Genomic DNA, 19,688 nt, shown 5'->3' with positions numbered 1-19,688 from the left:
CATTTGACTCAAATGAAACGAGATGTCGCAGTTCTAATAAAGTTAACAGACGGGGAAATAACTCATGTCTGACGCCACTCTCTACAAGTTTGACTCACGTCTGGAGGACTGAACGCCTGAGATCAACATCAAGTATACATCAAGGGAGAAAGTGAAAGCATTTAATTATACCTAATTTTATTCATTTATTTATTCTTCAATAAAGGTAACAACAGTAGGCACTCTGGCCTTTTTTTTAGCCTGTTGTATTGTTATGGTCACTTAAAATTTATGTCTCTATCTTTTTAATCAGTAACTTTGAAAAAAAAATATTTTAGAAGTTTGCATTATTTCTAAAAATCCATGTATAATGTTGTGTGTTTAGCATTTATTCCTACATGTGTCTGTTGTTTTTATATCAAGTAAGTCTTATAGTTAAGTAGATGTAACACTGGCTCAATGTGGATGTGGTGTTATATCACCCACTGAGGTGTAATGTTTTTATGGGCTGACCCTGAGAGATAACACACAACGATCGATGACGCTGTTGTTGAAAGATCCTGGCTTTACTGCATATGCTGCAACTCGTTATAGGCCTACGGCTAGTCGTGAACGTCAAAGCCATACACCACATATAGCCCTTCATTAGGTCTACATATCCAAGTTAACCATACACGGCACATAGCCCTTCATTAGGTCAACATAACCAAGTTAACCATACACGACATATAGCCCTTCATTAGGTTACATGACCAAGTTAACCATAGCAACCCGCACCGTCGATGTCATTAGCAGCCTGGGGTTTGAATGCCGCGGACACAGGTACAACTACCCAGAGTCCCAGAGGTCACATGACATGGGAACACGGGGAACATCGCTCACAGAAAAACTACATCAACAGTTGTGGTCCCACAGGGGCCGCAACCAAATAAATTACAAATTATCTCCTCTGACCGGTAACCATGGTATGTGTTATAGAATATAGTGTACAAAACTTTAATTAAAAATACATAAAAACTCTTTTTTGTTTGTGTTCAAAATGTGTTCTTAATCCGTTTGAGGTAAATGATCTTAATTACCGGTATCTTTGTTTTAGATATGTTGACAATGTTAAGTTGCTTATCTTGAATTTAAAAAAAAAAACAAACTATTAAGTACCGGTCCCTCTTAATGTATATATGACTGATGCTTATGTTGTTGTGCTCAGCGCGGAATGACCTCAACGTGTTTTTAATTTCCATCTCAGGAAAGCAGACTTTTAATTGTTTTAGCTTTTACTGAAAATTGTTAAAACTTGGAACCTATTAATTTTAAAATCAAGTTCCAAGAAACATCGAAAGCGAAACGTATTTGACTATACATAGCGAATGGGAAATTCCCGTATGACTAATCAGCCACTCAATAGAGATAGCGAATAAGAAAAGATGGTTGCTGTTATCTTGTCATGTTTACTTTAGCCTGCTTGTTTAGTTAACTATCGAGGGGATGGTTACACAATGTGGTAGCGGGTGGTCGGATGCTGCGGCACCAGCAAGATTCTGTTTTCTTCATAGACAGTACTGCAGATGTGGCACATGCTAGACATTCAGTAAGTTTTATTAACTTGACATTCGGTAAGTTTTATTGTCTTGACATTCAGTAAGTTTTATAGACGTGACATTCGGCAAGTTTTATTGTCTTGACATTCAGTAAGTTTTATTGTTTTGACATTCAGTAAGTTTTATTGTCTTGACATTCAGTAAGTTTGATAGACTTGACATTTTATTGTTTTGAAATGCGGTAAGTTTTATAGACTTGACATTCAGTAGGTTTTATAGACTTGACATTAATGTTAGAGGCAGATAGCATCAGCTATGACAGTCACATCACAGTATATCACCACATCACACAGCTGTGTATCACCACATCACACAGCTGTGTATCACCACATCACACAGCTGTGTATCACCACATCACACAGCTGTGTATCACCACATCACACAGCTGTGTATCACCACACCACACAACACGTGTATCACCACACAACTCAACAGTGTATCACCACATCAGACAGCTGTGTCAATTGACCACCCAAGACCTGTTCAAGTTATCTGAAAGGTTTACCTGACGACAGGATTTGAACCATATGGCAGATAACACATGCAGAGGTAACACATCCTCCCCCCCCCCACCACCTCTCTAGCATACACAGATACTGTGTAGACGATCTAGACAAACCTGGAGTTTTTCTTTCGTCAAAACAATGAGCCGTGTCGGTTTGTGAAAGACACTTCACCTTTTCAATACATGTCACCAACCTATCGCCTTACCCCCCACCCCTCCCCACTGCCACGCTGGTGACCCACATCTAGAGTTCGTAGATCTATAGCTAGCAGACGATGTCTGTACAAATCGTCATGTAAACAAACATTCGGCTGCTCAGTTTCCAGGAAAGTCTACATTAGTTCTAATATACACGGCGAATTAAAAGTGGGCTTTCATTTTTTTAAAATCAAACTGCTTTACGGGAAAGAAGATTTAAAACGAGGCTAGTTAGATAGTTAGAGCCTGGGGTTTTGAAACGCAGTTTTTTTTAGAGGACACAATTTTAACTTGCTGTTTCTGTGGCATCACTGTGAGCCAGATTAAAAGAAAACAAAATCTGGAACTAAAGGCTTGAGTGGCACCCAGGGGCGTAGTCTGAGGTGTTAGTAGGGGTAGTCCCAGTACATCCCCCTCCCCCAATAAATGTTTTTAAATGTAATTAAACTATTGTCACTTTGTTAAATTTATAGAGAATATCCCCATTCCTTTCCATAACCTATTTATGCAAGTATTTAATCTTGTCTTTTTAAGAAGCGCAAGTTTAGGGAAAGTATTTTGACTTTTATCAATGTGTTTAAACCAATGTATAATCAGTGGAGAAAAAATGAACATTTACGTGCATTTTAGCCTTGGTCATTGCGCTTATCAATTGTATCATTTCTTGCGACTGCAGTTTTTGTCAAACTTCTGGGGGGGGGGGGGGGGGGGGGTCTTCAGTAAAGTCAAAGTTCTGTGGATTCGGTGAATCTCACACACACACACACAGACACACACACAGACACACACACACACCACGCCACACACACACATACACACACCACGCCACACACGCACCACACACACACACACACACACACACACACCACACACACATACACACACACGGCCTATTTTTTTTATTTGAAATTATTGCCTAAAGACAAACGTTTTACAAAGTCGTGTAATCAGCAGGCAGTGACCAGTCACGTGACTCCCGTCGTTGTGACGAAATGCACCCGCCAACATGGTTGTTAGTTCTGCTGGTGTTGTGGACCACATGGATGCACACAGGCGCAGGTCTCTTGCTTGCACGTAAGTTACTTTGTGGTGGTGGTGGTAGTCTAATGTTTATCACAAGTTGGTACTTTGTGGTGGTGGTAGTCTAATGTTTATCACATGTTGGTACTTTGTGGTGGTGGTAGTCTAATGTTTATCACATGTTGGTACTTTGTGGTGGTAGTCTAATGTTTATCACATGTTGGTACTTTGTGGTGGTGGTCTAATGTTTATCACATGTTGGTACTTTGTGGTGGTGGTAGTCTAATGTTTATCACATGTTGGTACTTTGTGGTGGTGGTAGTCTAATGTTTATCACATGTTGGTACTTTGTGGTGGTGGTAGTCTAATGTTTATCACATGTTGGTACTTTGTGGTGGTAGTCTAATGTTTATCACATGTTGGTACTTTGTGGTGGTAGTCTAATGTTTATCACATGTTGGTACTTTGTGGTGGTGGTAGTCTAATGTTTATCACATGTTGGTACTTTGTGGTGGTGGTAGTCTAATGTTTATCACATGTTGGTACTTTGTGGTGGTAGTCTAATGTTTATCACATGTTGGTACTTTGTGGTGGTGGTAGTCTAATGTTTATCACATGTTGGTACTTTGTGGTGGTAGTCTAATGTTTATCACATGTTGGTACTTTGTGGTGGTAGTCTAATGTTTATCACAAGTTGGTACTTTGTGGTGGTGGTAGTCTAATGTTTATCACATGTTGGTACTTTGTGGTGGTAGTCTAATGTTTATCACAAGTTGGTACTTTGTGGTGGTAGTCTAATGTTTATCACAAGTTGGTACTTTGTGGTGGTGGTAGTCTAATGTTTATCACAAGTTGGTACTTTGTGGTGGTAGTCTAATGTTTATCACATGTTGGTACTTTGTGGTGGTAGTCTAATGTTTATCACATGTTGGTACTTTGTGGTGGTGGTAGTCTAATGTTTATCACAAGTTGGTACTTTGTGGTGGTAGTCTAATGTTTATCACATGTTGGTACTTTGTGGTGGTAGTCTAATGTTTATCACATGTTGGTACTTTGTGGTGGTAGTCTAATGTTTATCACATGTTGGTACTTTGTGGTGGTAGTCTAATGTTTATCACATGTTGGTACTTTGTGGTGGTAGTCTAATGTTTATCACATGTTGGTACTTTGTGGTGGTGGTCTAATGTTTATCACATGTTGGTACTTTGTGGTGGTGGTAGTCTAATGTTTATCACATGTTGGTACTTTGTGGTGGTAGTCTAATGTTTATCACATGTTGGTACTTTGTGGTGGTAGTCTAATGTTTATCACATGTTGGTACTTTGTGGTGGTAGTCTAATGTTTATCACATGTTGGTACTTTGTGGTGGTAGTCTAATGTTTATCACATGTTGGTACTTTGTGGTGGTGGTAGTCTAATGTTTATCACAAGTTGGGAGAATCCCTTTAATTCAATGATACAATAGAACTAAACATCACGAGTCAATGGACGCAATAGTATGTATACTTATGAAGTTTTTCTGATAATTGTTTGATAATAATATTGAATTATATGAAATCATTACATATTATTTTAATTTGAGTATAATTGGTCATTTGATTCGTTTTAAGAACTATTTTTTAGGAAATAGCGAAGATGCATTTCTCTAAATAACCAGTATTTGATTTAAACGCTTTCAAACTTAACTTTGATGTTTTGAAATAGATCTGACAAACAAATGTTGGCACCTGTCTAGAATTCTTGCATTTACAACATCTCTACATCATACGATGTTATCTTTTCTTTAGTTCATTTCTCTTGTTTACTACATGCGCTAGTTCATACCTCCCTAGTAGTGCTTGACAAATTACACAAAGGTAATCTGTGAATACATACATATATACATACATACTGACTCACGTTCAGTTTTGTAACACGAATTTCAGAAATATCCGCCTGCGTCAGCACTGAAGATTTTACTTTCGCCAGAGATTCGCCAGTTTGTCTTCGATGTCATCTCTTGTCTAGTGAGTGTAGCACAACCAGTGCCACAGATGTCATCACACTGCTGCCACAAGATGTCAAGCTGAATGACACACACGTGGATGTCAATAGAACTGACAACTGCTCTGTCGTGGTCACGGTGAATGAGTTTCCCACGGCGCGATCTAATTGGTTGTTTGAATGTCGTAAAAATGGCACCAGTCTTGTTAATCAGAATGTTATATTAGTCGGTAAGTTCTAGTCTATGTGGTTAGTCGGTGTTTAGTCAATGACTGGTCAATTGGTGTCTCGCATTTTTTTTTTACAATGTCTGATCATTTGGTCAATATTACATGGCACATTTTTACCAGAAATTGTTGACAGAGAATGTTGGAACTTTGTGTCACTCCATTCCGTCGAGCGCGATATAGCCCCCTCCAAAAACATTCCCCAACCAAAACATAAACGTGTCTGTTTTGTTGTTACTCTGTAAAGTCAAGTATCAAATGGCCATTTTCCCATTTCCTGTGTTTGGTCTAAGTCAAATATCAAATGGTCATTTTCCCATTTCCTATGTTTTGTGTTCCAGACAGACCAGCCCCACCAGACGTACGGTACGTTTTTGTCGCTCCTACCCTGGACCTGCTGGTCGTGATAGAACGGGAGCCACACAAGGACTACACGGATGTGTTGATGGTGGAGATGGTTGGGAGGGGCGGGTAAGTCTCCGGTGGTTGGGTGCTTGTGTGTTAATCTATGACCGTGGGAGGGGCGGGTAAGTCTCCGGTGGTTGGGTGTGTGTGTGTTAATCTAGGACCGTGAGGGGGGGGGTCTGGTGTGTGGGTGTGTGTTAACATATGACTGTGGGGGTGTCTAGTGTGTGTGTGTGAAGTATATGTGTTTATGTGTGTGTTTATGTGTGTGTTAACCGATGAATATGGGGAGGGGGTTTGGGTCTGATGTGTGTGTTTATGTGTGTGTTAACCGACGAACAATGGGTCTAATCTGGTGTGTGGGTGAGTGTGATATGTGCTGATTGTGTGTGTGTTAACCTATGAACATGAGAGGGGGGTTCTGATGTGTGTTTAGGTATGTGTATTAGATAGTCAACAGTAAAGTTACCATCAATCCGGGACCATTGGTTTCATTCATAAGTAACTTTTTTTTTTTCTTAGGAATAAAGGCGATTTCAATTTTCCCTGAATATTTGTGAACTAGATATTCACGGCCTGTTGCTTTTGTCTTGGTGTATGAGTGTGTGTTGGGGTGGGCGGGGGAAGACCGATTCCCCTCTCCTACCCTCTTTGTATCTTAACTATGGCGCTCGAGTCAAATTGACATTGAGCCAGACTTAATGTAATAAAAATCACCCAATCAAGTCCAAGCTGTGCATGTAACATTAGGATTACATAGCCGCAGCTTGACCACAGAATGGTCTACAGTACTGTCACTTTATCATTCATACATGTCACTCTACTGTATCAGTTCACCTGTTTATAACATGTCACCTAAGTCAGTTTTTGTCTGTCAGCAGATATGTCACTCACCTGTGTTTGATCTCTCTACAGACATGTCACTCACCTGTGTCACTCACCTGTGTCACTCACTGTGTCACTCACCTGTGTCACTCACCTGTGTATGATCTCTCTACAGACATGTCACTCACCTGTGTCACTCACCTGTGCCACTCACCTGTGTCACTCACCTGTGTCACTCACCTGTGTCACTCACCTGTGCCACTCACCTGTGTCACTCACCTGTGTCACTCACCTGTGTCACTCACCTGTGTCACTCACCTGTGTCACTCACCTGTGTCACTCACCTGTTTATGATCTCTCTACAGACATGTCACTCACCTGTGTCACTCACCTGTGTCACTCACCTGTGTCACTCACCTGTGTATGATCTCTCTACAGACATGTCACTCACCTGTGTCACTCACCTGTGTATGATCTCTCTACAGACATGTCACTCACCTGTGTGACTCACCTGTGTATTATCACTCTACAGACATGTCACTCACCTGTGTATAATCTCTCTACAGACATGTCACTCACCTGTGTCACTCACCTGTGTCACTCACCTGTGTCACTCACCTGTTTCACTCACCTGTGTCACTCACCTGTGTCACTCACCTGTGCCACTCACCTGTGTCACTCACCTGTGTATGATCTCTCTACAGACATGTCACTCACCTGTGCCACTCACCTGTGTCACTCACCTGTGTCACTCACCTGTGTCACTCACCTGTGTCACTCACCTGTGTCACTCACCTGTGTCACTCACCTGTGTCACTCACCTGTGTCACTCACCTGTGTCACTCACCTGTGTCACTCACCTGTGTCACTCACATGTGTCACTCACCTGTGTATAATCTCTCTACAGACATGTCACTCACCTGTGTATAATCTCTCTACAGACATGTCACTCACCTGTGTCACTCACCTGTGTCACTCACCTGTGTCACTCACCTGTTTCACTCACCTGTGTCACTCACCTGTGTCAGTCACCTGTGCCACTCACCTGTGTCACTCACCTGTGTATGATCTCTCTACAGACATGTCACTCACCTGTGTGACTCACCTGTGTATTATCACTCTACAGACATGTCACTCACCTGTGTATAATCTCTCTACAGACATGTCACTCACCTGTGTCACTCACCTGTGTCACTCACCTGTGTCAGTCACCTGTGCCACTCACCTGTGTCACTCACCTGTGTATGATCTCTCTACAGACATGTCACTCACCTGTGTCACTCACCTGTGTCACTCACCTATGTATTATCTCTCTACAGACATGTCACTCACCTGTGTCACTCACCTGTGTCACTCACCTATGTATTATCTCTCTACAGACATGTCACTCACCTGTGTCACTCACCTGTGTCACTCACCTATGTATTATCTCTCTACAAACATGTCACTCACCTGTGTCACTCACCTGTGTCACTCACCTATGTATTATCTCTCTACAGACATGTCACTCACCTGTGTCACTCACCTGTGTCACTCACCTATGTATTATCTCTCTACAAACATGTCACTCACCTGTTTCACTCACCTGTGTCACTCACCTGTGTCACTCACCTGTGCCACTCACCTGTGTATAATCTCTCTACAGACATGTCACTCACCTATGTCAGATGACCTGCTCCACACGCCTGTGCTATTGCATGACCTCTGGTCAAGCTGAGTTGGTCAATGTTGCTGACGTCACAATCAGACTTGAACTGTTTCGACCGTCACTGAGCAGACGTGTGTACCACCTTGAGACCAATCGAACTCTCAACCTCACAGGTAAGTAGCGTTTTATACTCGATACTCAGAATTGTGTATCGTGTTAACCTCTTGGTCAGTTTCTTCCAGGCATCTCTTCATGGGGGGGGGGGGATTTTAGACCGCCCCCCTCCCCCTGAAAATTTCAAATGCCCCCCCCCCCCCCCGGAGAAAAAAATTTGGAAGAAACACTGCTCTTGGTTCATATGTATCGTTACAACCCTGTTACGCACAGTTAAGTATCGTTTTATCCTCGATACTCAGAATTTTGTATCGTGTTAACCTGGTTTACATGTACCGTTTCAACCACGCTACTCACAGTTAAGTATCGTTTTATCCTCGATACTTAGTTTTTAGTATCGTCTGGTTCCGAGTAGGTATCGTTGTAGCCTTCTTAATCACGGTTACATATCGTTTTAACTCCTCTACACATTGTTAAGCAGTCTTGAGCTAAAGACTACATATAGATTCAGAATAGAACTATTTATTTCTTTTGGTAGGTTTCGTTTTCAAAATAACGTGAAATAATGTGATTACTTAATTACCTGTTGTGTTTTAATTTTTGTAGTTGTCCCATCCCGCGTGGTGAATTTGACCTTGACCGATGTGTCTGATAGCGAGGCCACGGTCACGTTTGGGGTGGACAAGGATACGGATAAGCTCGTTGAAACGTTGGCTGGGTACGGAGTTCCGCTCACCTATAGAATAGTGCTGGAAAACATGAGCGATCGTGGGAAATCTGTACAGGTGAGTTGAAGTTCGTTACAGATCGTTAGGGTTCAGTTGTCGCCCTTTGCACGTGAGTTGTCACCCTTTGTCCGTGAGTTGTCGCCCTTAGAAAGTGAGTTGTCGACCTTTGCACGTGAGTTGTCGCCTTTAGAAAGTGAGTTGTCAACCTTTGCATGTGAGTTGTCGAACTTTGCACGTGAGTTGTCGACCTTTGCACGTTATTTGTCGACCTTTGCGCGTGAGTTGTCGCCCTTTGAATGTGAGTGGTCGCCCTTTGATAGTGACAAGATGTTTTTTATGTGTACGATTGGAGGTGGTTGCTCTCTGTGATGACAGCTGGCGGACAACTAAATTAGACTGACCTGAATATTTCAGCTGAAGATCACGAAGACTCACCCTGGAACACTGACCGTAGTCAGACTCCAACACCTGACAGCATTCACTGACTACAGAGTTGTTGTGACAGGTGTGGCCGCGGGAGGGGGTGGGATGACCAGCACCCTCCACTTTACGACCAGCAAGGCAGGTGAGTGTCATAAACTATAGTTGTTCTTGTTTCACTACAGTTGGTAAAGACGAACATCGCTTTTAGTACATTTATCCAATACAAATTGTTTCATTTATATATATATATATATATATATATATATATATATATATATATATATATATATATATATATATATATATATATTATATATTGTTCCAGCCAGCCCCCTTATGTTTTAGAGACCCCCATTAATTAACTGTTCCAAAACATGTCTCTATCAGTTCCAGCATCGCCACCCAAACTGGACGTGTTCAACCACATGTGGATGTGGAGCAACCACAGTCGACAGGGACAGGTTTCACTTTGGATCTTGTGGCAGGTTGGTAGCAGGGGAAGTAGAGTCAATGTTTCGCCGTTGTAGAAAAGTACATTACAGGGGCTATACTGTGTGCTGTACGTTCCTACAGATTGTTTTGTTAACCGATTCTCTATAATAAAAGTTGACTTAACTGTTGTTTCAGGAAAGTTACATTTTCTTTCAAATATCTTTAAAAAATCTTACCATACCTTAGGTAAATGTATCAAGAAATAATATTATTTCCATTTCAGCCTTTACCACAATCCGCTATTGGGGGCAGCAACATTTCTTACGTCATTAGCTTCAACAACGAGGCACCCATTACTACAAATAATAGTCACGTTCGCAAAGTGTTCGAACACTTGCCAAATAAACCACTCACATTCCGAATCTGGTCAGCTAATGAAATAGGAAAATCTCTAAATTTTACTGAAATAACCTTACACACTACAAAAGGTGCTGTTTTTTTTTTTTTTTTAGATAATTATTGTTTTAAGATAATTATTGTTTTAAAAAATAAGATTTTTAAAATTATGTTCTTAAGAAAAAAAAATTTAAATCTCATCGGTAATGTCTTCTAAGGAATCGGAGCTTTTAGTTAGCTACTGTAACGATCCTGTTATAGTATTGGTTATAAACATTCAATCACATGTTTAACTATCCGCACATTTTATTTTCAGGGGCGTCGCCAGCCAGGATGGTAGTAAACTATTTGGACACCCAGACAATGGTCGCACACTTGCGACTGAGGGGTCAAAGAAATCTGACCAAAGTTGCCATCCTCTGGTGCAACAGAGGAGGCTTTAGGGGACTTTTATGTTCGGTTAGTATATATACATATATATATATACATATATATATATATATATATATATATATATATATATATATATATATATATATATATATATATATATATATATATATATATATATATATATATGGTAACGCAACATAAATTTTACCATTCTTTTTTTTCAAATTACGTAAATTTGCACAAGACAAAGTATGTACCCTAGATCATTGAATCTCAATTTCCAGGATTATACCAGAACATCTATAACAGAAACGAAGCGGACAAATTTGGACACTAATTTTTTGGTGAATGTTTCTCGGAATGAAAGCAGTGGTGTATACAAGGGACAAAACCCTGTTTATGTTGACTGGCAGGAAATTGATGTAAACAATCAAGGTGTTATCGCCCCTGTATCAAACAGTGCTCGTGTAGAAAGCGTCACAGAGGAAGATGTGTTCGACTGTGCCCAGTATGTTGAAGCCTCATGTCTCCACACATGGACACGCCTCTGCTTGTGTATGTTCCTGGGTGGTCAGTCAGAGGTCACTGACCTGCGGCAAGTAAACATGGCGCCAAGTTCTAGAACGGACAGCAGCTCAGTGAGAACGGGCACGAGTAATCTCAATGTGTTCTTTTCACTGCTGGTAGACGGCAGGTGGACGGGGATGATACCATCAGAATGTTATTTTACAAGTTATCCAGGTCAGTCTTCTACACATTACTGCTTTATTTTACCTGACGAGTATTGATTATGCTAATTTCTGACGTAGATGGGGCGGGTTTTTGGAGAGATAGCTCCACCCTTTCACCTCGGCCTCAACGTTACTTAAAATTTGCAGATTATTTTTACCTACCATTGTTGTCACACATCGTCACAATAAGTTTTACCAACCCCCACCCCCTTTGCAACAAATGTTTTATCCCTTTGTACACATAACTTTAGGTTGATTTTTTCTAGGGGTGGGTAAGGGGGTAATTACTATTTAATGTTTTTTTTTAGCTAAATTGACTTAAAAACAAAGTTTGTTATAAATTTTATAAATTCATAAGCGTGACAATTTCTTGACCTTATCTATCCGAGTGTGACGTTGTTTGTAAACAGTCCGTTACCCTTTATGTAGGTCAGGATCAGCTTTTATATCCAGTTGAGGTATTATCCATGCTGTGTTATAAATTAAAACCTGCAAGCATGCTAATGATTTTGATAACATTTCTTGATCATCAAAGAACCTAACCAATAAAAAAAAGTGTTTGCCATATTTCTTGTTCTCTAGCCGTGCACCGAGCTATCTTGAACATCACCCAACATGTAGAGAACAGCAGACATGTTTTCAAAATTAAACAAGAATGCGAGACAAGTAACCCAACACAGTTTCTTGCTGAATATTTTACCGTATATTCAACAACTGACATGCACTGTAGAGTAACAAGTAAGTTGTTTCTTCATATTGTGTAGGCTAGTAAATATACACAGGCTAGTAAATATACATAGGCTAGTAAATATACATAATCGAGTTATTAACTTTTTAGATAAAACTTGATCTACCTGTTCTTCATCAATTTTTATTGATTAAACATTTATTGATTCTAATTACCAATAACAACCCACCCTTACACCATCTGAACCACTGTGTGGACTACCGTGTTAATCTCTGAAACACTTGCGCATTGTTTACCTGCTGACCTTCCACTGACAGAGGTCATGACCCAGAAGGTCATCCATGACGTGTTTGCTGTTGCTGACGTTGAGGTTGAGGTTCCGGGTGATGTCCCTTATGTCTGTGTTAGGGCTGTTGGCAGCAGTGAGAAGGTTCAGTCAGATGTCAAGGTCATCCATGTAGATGGGTACAAAGGTGGGTCAGTGAACGTGTCACATGGGTCAGTTAATGTGTGACGTGGGTCAGTTTATGTGTGGCGTGGGTCAGTTTATGTGTGGCGTGGGTCAGTTTATGTGTGGCGTGGGTCAGTTTATGTGTGGCGTGGGTCAGTTTATGTGTGGCGTGGGTCAGTTTATGTGTGGCGTGGGTCAGGTCAGTTTATGTGTGGCGTGGGTCAGTTTATGTGTGGCGTGGGTCAGTTTATGTGTGGCGTGGGTCAGTTAATGTGTGGCGTGGGTCAGTTTATGTGTGGCGTGGGTCAGTTTATGTGTGGCGTGGGTCAGTTTATGTGTGGCGTGGGTCAGTTTATGTGTAGCGTGGGTCAGGTCAGTTTATGTGATGCGTGGGTCAGTTAATGTGTGGCGTGGGTCAGTTTATGTGTGGCGTGGGTCAGTTTATGTGTGGCGTGGGTCAGTTTATGTGTGGCGTGGGTCAGGTCAGTTTATGTGATGCGTGGGTCAGTTAATGTGTGGCGTGGGTCAGTTTATGTGTGGCGTGGGTCAGTTAATGTGTGGCGTGGGTCAGTTTATGTGTGGCGTGGGTCAGTTTATGTGTGGCGTGGGTCAGTTTATGTGTGGCGTGGGTCAGGTCAGTTTATGTGATGCGTGGGTCAGTTAATGTGTGGCGTGGGTCAGTTTATGTGTGGCGTGGGTCAGTTTATGTGTGGCGTGGGTCAGTTTATGTGTGGCGTGGGTCAGGTCAGTTTATGTGATGCGTGGGTCAGTTTATGTGTGGCGTCGGTCAGTTTATGTGTGGCGTGGGTCAGGTTAGTTTATGTGTGGCGTGGGTCAGTTTATGTGTGGCGTGGGTCAGTTTATGTGTGGCGTGGGTCAGTTTATGTGTGGCGTGGGTCAGTTTATGTGTGGCGTGGGTCAGTTTATGTGTGGCGTGGGTCAGTTTATGTGTGGCGTGGGTCAGTTTATGTGTGGCGTGGGTCAGTTTATGTGTGGCGTGGGTCCGTTTATGTCTGGCGTGGGTCAGTTTATGTGTGGCGTGGGTCAGTTAATGTGTGGCGTGGGTCAGTTAACGTGCCACATGGGTCAGTTTGTGTGGCGTGGGTCAGTTTATGTGTGGCGTGGGTCAGTTTATGTGTGGCGTGGGTCAGTTTATGTCTGCCGTGGGTCAGCTAATGTGTGGCGTGGGTCAGTTAATGTGTGGCGTGGGTCAGTTAATGTGTGGCGTGGGTCAGTTTATGTGTGGCGTGGGTCAGTTTATGTGTTACATGGGTCAGTTTGTGTGTGGCGTGGGTCAGTTAATGTGTGGCGTGGGTCAGTTTGTGTGTGGCGTGGGTCAGTTTATGTGTTACATGGGTCAGTTTGTGTGTGGCGTGGGTCAGTTAATGTGTGGCGTGGGTCAGTTTGTGTGTGGCGTGGGTCAGTTTATGTGTGGCGTGGGTCAGTTTATGTGTGGCGTGGGTCAGTTTATGTGTGGCGTGGGTCAGTTAACGTGCCACATGGGTCAGTTTGTGTGGCGTGGGTCAGTTTATGTGTGGCGTGGGTCAGTTAACGTGCCACATGGGTCAGTTTGTGTGGCGTGGGTCAGTTTATGTGTGGCGTCGGTCAGTTTATGTGCGTGGGTCAGTTTATGTGTGGCGTGGGTGAGTTTATGTGTGGCGTGGATCAGTTAATGTGTGGCGTGGGTCAGTTTATGTGTGGCGTGGGTCAGTTTATGTGTGGCGTGGGTCAGTTTATGTGTGACGTGGGTCAGTTTATGTGTGGCGTCGGTCAGTTTATGTGTGGCGTGGGTCAGTTTATGTGTGGCGTGGGTCAGTTTATGTGTGGCGTGGGTCAGTTTATGTGTGGCGTGGGCCAGTTTATGTGTGGCGTGGGTCAGTTTATGTGTCGCGTGGGTCAGTTTATGTGTGGCGTGGGTCAGTTAACGTGCCACATGGGTCAGTTTGTGTGGCGTGGGTCAGTTTATGTGTGGCGTGGGTCAGTTTATGTGTGGCGTGGGTCAGTTTATGTGTGGCGTGGGTCAGTTTATGTGTGGCGTCGGTCAGTTTATGTGTGACGTGGGTCAGTTTATATGTGACGTGGGTCAGTTTATGTGTGGCGTGGGTCAGTTTATGTGTGGCGTGGGTCAGTTTATGTGTGGCGTGGGTCAGTTTATGTGTGGCGTGGGTCAGTTTATGTGTGGCGTGGGTCAGTTTATGTGTGGCGTGGGTCAGTTTATGTGTGGCGTGGGTCAGTTTATGTGTGGCGTGGGTCAGTTTATGCGTGGCGTGGGTCAGTTTATGTGGCGTGGGTCAGTTTATGTGTCGCGTGGGTCAGTTTATGTGTGTCGTGGGTCAGTTTATGTGTGGCGTGGGTCAGTTTATGTGAGACGTGGGTCAGTTTATGTCTGGCGTGGGCCAGTTTATGTGTGGCGTGGGTCAGTTAACGTGCCACATGGGTCAGTTTGTGTGGCGTGGGTCAGTTTATGTGTCGCGTGGGTCAGTTTATGTGTGTCGTGGGTCAGTTTATGTGTGGCGTCTGTCAGTTTATGTGTGGCGTGGGTCAGTTTATGTGTGGCGTGGGTCAGTTTATGTGTGGCGTGGGTCAGTTAACTTTAAGTATGTTTATAATGTCCTTTTACTTTATTTACTGTACTATACCCATGGACATGATTTCACAGATGATCTAAATAATGATCGAACTAATAAAAGTGTAATCATTGTATCAGCTGTATCGATTACCGTCTTGCTTTTGATCGCAGCTCCTGTCTTGTAAGTACTCCATGGTTTCATCCCTTACCCTGTAAGTACACCATGGTTTCACCCCTTGTATATTGCTTCAAATATTGTAACGGCCTATTCTAAGTGCTGCTATATCTATTGTCCAGATGGTTTGCACGAAGATTTCAAAAACGTGGCCAGTTCTACAAGGTGTTGGCGACACAGAGCAGAAAGATCACAGCAGTTTCCAGAGATGTCAAGGTAAGACTTGTTGGGGTATGGTCTGTAGTGCAGCAGTGACGGTATGGGGCACGACTGTGATGGTATGTGTAAAGCTGGGATGGTATGGGACATGGCTGGGATGGTATGGGGCATGGCTGTGATGGTATGTGTAAAGCTGGGATGGTATGAGGCACGGCTGTGATGGTATGGGGCACAGCTGTGATGGTATGGGGCACGGCTGTGATGGTATGGGACATGGCTGTGATGGTATGTGTAAAGCTGGGATGGTATGGGGCACAGCTGTGATGGTATGGGGCACAGCTGTGATGGTATGGGGCACAGCTGTGATGGTATGGGGCACGACTGTGATGGTATGTGTAAAGCTGGGATGGTATGGGGCACAGCTGTGATGGTATGGGGCACGACTGTGATGGTATGTGTAAAGCTGGGATGGTATGGGGCACAGCTGTGATGGTATGGGGCACAGCTGTGATGGTATGGGGCACAGCTGTGATGGTATGGGGCACAGCTGTGATGGTATGGGGCACAGCTGTGATGGTATGGGGCACAGCTGTGATGGTATGGGGCACAGCTGTGATGGTATGGGGCACAGCTGTGATGGTATGGGGCACAGCTGTGATGGTATGGGGCACAGCTGTGATGGTATGGGGCACAGCTGTGATGGTATGGGGCACAGATGTGATGGTATGTGAAAAAAAATCGCTTCTTTTACAATAGAGGCAAACTTTTTTGTTTCCCTAAAGAAAACATTTGCTTTTATATTAATTTATATGACAATTAATGAAAGAATTTTTATCTGCAAAAAAAAATAATTCTTTATTTCAATCTTACAGAAACATCAACAGCCTGATAAATCTAAGGACGGCGACCAGTGGTCAGCTTATTACAGGGACTCAACTCTTTGTATCTTGCCACTACAAAATGTTGATGCTCCACACCAAATATGCCAAGACTCCAGCAGATTCTGCACGACGGGCTCCAATGACTCGACCAAACCTGACATCAAAGACCCAATGGTACCCCACAACAGTGTCTTGACAAATAGTTTGACAGAAGGCTCTAACGTTGAAGCATTGTCTGAATTCGGAGGCGTTGGTCACAAAAAGGCACAAAAAATCTCAGGCCAGGAGTTCAGTGACCTCAACAATGACACCGAGGCGAGTCACCAGCTTGACATGCAAGGACCTGTCACTACCAACTGTGCGACATTAGGAAGTGACACTGACACATGGGTGACACCAACACCTGTCACTGCCAACTGTTACAGTAGTGACGGGGTTTACCAGAGCACGAGCGGTTGTTTAAATAGTCTGGAGTCGTCGGGTCAAAGTTCATATTTACTTGACCTCTACGCAGAGAACGGTCTGACATGTCGTTACCATGACGACAGCGAGGGAGATGAAAGCAGCGTATGATACGTATTGTAGCAAGGTCTTTCAGGAAGTGCTACCTGTCTACTCGATTGTCTCAGGAGGGGCTACCTGTCTACTCCATTGTCAGGAACGGCTACCTGTCTACTCCATTCTGTCAGGAGGGGCTACCTGTCTACTCTATTCTGTCAGGAGGGGCTACCTGTCTACTCAATTATCAGGAGGGGCTACCTGTCTACCTTCAGGAACTGCTACCTGTCTACTCCATTACAATGTGAGATCTCTACACAGACATCTTGTATTAGGAGGGTATTCATAAAAGGTGTCATACACCTCATATAAAATGGTTCAAATTTGTGACAAGTTACCTGTGTGTGTGGGTGAGGCGCTAGTAAGAATGACGTAGCATTTTATTTCTAAAGACAAAAGTAAAGGTTAGAAGTAGATTACATCTAAAAACTTTTACAAATGTTTGCTTTTTTAAATATAAAAGTTAAAGAACATCTGTATTGCAAAAAAACATTATAGATTAAAATCATTGGTAAAACATTTTTTCCACGAAATAAAACACAATTTAAGCGTATGAGTACAGAATTATATCTAGTTTGTATTTGTGCATTTTTTTTTCGCGCAGCTTTCAATTTTTTGTGTTACTCGTGCTTTATTTGTAAGTCTGCATTTTATCAAATACATGGAAATTCCAACTAGTCTCCTACTTTTTTAATCTCACCTTAAACTAAAGGGAAGTAATGTGTACATTTTTATCAGTTATTTTATTTTTCGTGAACTATTGAACCTGAATACAAATAAAAAAGGAAATAATTTGTATACATTTGCATTATAAAAAAATTGAAATGATCAATTTCGAATTTTTACTAACGTTTTATCAGTTATAAAATTTGAATGTTTAATAGTTACTTGTAAAACTTAAACCATTAAGAGCATATCGCAATGATGAATGTTTTTTTATACTTCAACTACATTACTATAAACACAGAAAAAATTCATCCGGTATAATAAGAAATAAGAGCAAAAAAAAAACCTGTATCGATGTATATGTATTAACTTCCTGATGACTTAAAAGTTAGTGTTTCCTTCATTGTGTGTCACCCTGATAGACACACGCCCGTCCTCACCCTTACCAATGTATCCACCAACGAATGAAATTACATTCTCATTGTGTTGTACCACTGGTACTTCAGTCAACCGGCAGTAAAAATATCAATTGATCCCTACAAATTATACACTGTAGGCTACACGTTAGAGGCCTTGTCTAGAGTCACTAGAAACACACATGTATAAATTACGTACGTGTGAATGTGTACGTTGCTATATGAATCTATGTATGTACAAGTCTATATGAATGAATAGATGTACGAATACTGCAATAACCTTTACCCTAAGAATGAACACCTATATATAAATTGTATAGTGCTAGTTAAGAGGATCAGACTAGTGACGTGTGGCACTTACAATAGTTGGATATGTATTCATGGGGAGGGGTGGTTTATATTTTTTTTTAAATCAGCAAGGAAAGCATGATGTGGTACACACAAAAAAACAACCAACTCCTTCAAAAGTCTTAAGATGATTTCTGGTTTCTTTTAAAAAAACAACCAAACAAACCAAACGATGGCATACAGTGCTGAAGAACATAACAAGTGAAGTTGAAAACAGCATAAAATAGCATACATATGACTTACAGATGCCAACACTGAGTATCAGGAGTGGTGTAGGTTACCCAGTTGTGCTAAATTAACAAAGCTGTCACTGTACTAAGATTTTAAGATAAATATTTATAAACAAAATACATTCTCTGTTGAGGAAGTTAAATGCAGCTTTAAAAATGTAGTTGACTTTACAAAAGTATGTGTGGCAACAGTGTGTAGCACAACATGAAGCACATGAGCTACCAAGTGAAGATAACCAACCTGTGGCCTTGGTTCCTTAATACTCAAAAAGATTGCATGATACAGACTGAAGTGTAAATGTTACATGAATTCTAAAACATTTTATATTCATTACTAGTAACTTTACATTTTCTCAAAGCAACTTTAACTCTACATAACATAACCAAACCCCAAATAAGGATGCAATTTATTATACACAAATCCCGTGACCCCCCACCCTCCTTTCCACCCCACAGCATAGATATTCCGCCAGGACTAGCATCAGTAATGAAACAAGTTCTGAGGTTGACCCTACAGAATAAAAACAAGGCACTACACATTGGGCAAGGAGGTTTCCTTGATATCAGATACTTATGAAATAAATAGATTTATTACAATTACAGATTATCACTTTGTAAAAGAAATACACCAGTAGCAAACAATCCAACCCCTAGACCTAACCCATCCAACCACAAGGGTCACCTAACCCATTCAACCCCTAGGGTCACCTAACCCACCCAACCCCCAAGGGTCACATGACCCATCCAAACACTAGGGTCACCTAACCAACCCAAACCCCTAGGGTCACCTCACCCATCCAAACACTAGGGTCACCTAACCCATCCAACCCCTAGGGTCACATGACATATCTCAACACTAGGGTCACATGACCCATCCAAACACTAGGGTCACCTAACCAACCCAAACCCCTAGGGTCACCTGACCCATCCAAACACTAGGGT

The 19,688-nt window shown here is 42.1% G+C and overlaps 1 protein-coding gene across 8 annotated transcripts; it reads left to right on the top strand.

Moving 5' to 3' along the window:
- The first annotated feature begins 1,416 nt into the window (after window positions 1–1,416).
- On the top strand, window positions 1,417–17,650 carry LOC131955766 (uncharacterized). 8 transcript variants are annotated; one of them, XM_059320014.1, is made up of 17 exons: window positions 1,417–1,567; window positions 2,029–2,126; window positions 3,235–3,354; window positions 5,226–5,513; window positions 5,852–5,981; window positions 8,386–8,561; window positions 9,109–9,287; window positions 9,645–9,795; window positions 10,041–10,138; window positions 10,369–10,573; window positions 10,798–10,940; window positions 11,159–11,615; window positions 12,188–12,343; window positions 12,611–12,766; window positions 15,404–15,494; window positions 15,611–15,704; window positions 16,520–17,650. In XM_059320014.1, the coding sequence occupies exons 2-17, from the start codon at window positions 2,105–2,107 to the stop codon at window positions 17,099–17,101; spliced, it is 3,048 nt and encodes a 1,015-aa protein (XP_059175997.1). In that variant the 5' UTR covers window positions 1,417–1,567; window positions 2,029–2,104; the 3' UTR covers window positions 17,102–17,650. The 8 variants fall into 8 exon arrangements, with proteins under 8 accessions (XP_059175997.1, XP_059175995.1, XP_059175996.1 ...); XM_059320012.1 differs by having other exon boundaries at window positions 3,232–3,354; XM_059320013.1 differs by having other exon boundaries at window positions 2,013–2,126; window positions 3,232–3,354.
- Window positions 17,651–19,688: the final 2,038 nt, after the last annotated feature.

The sequence above is a fragment of the Physella acuta genome, unplaced genomic scaffold (genome assembly GCF_028476545.2).
Source record: "Physella acuta isolate Inbredline_101_S28 unplaced genomic scaffold, ASM2847654v3 ptg001100l, whole genome shotgun sequence".
NCBI lineage: Eukaryota > Metazoa > Mollusca > Gastropoda > Physidae > Physella > Physella acuta.
This window is presented reverse-complemented; position numbering and strand designations above follow the sequence as displayed.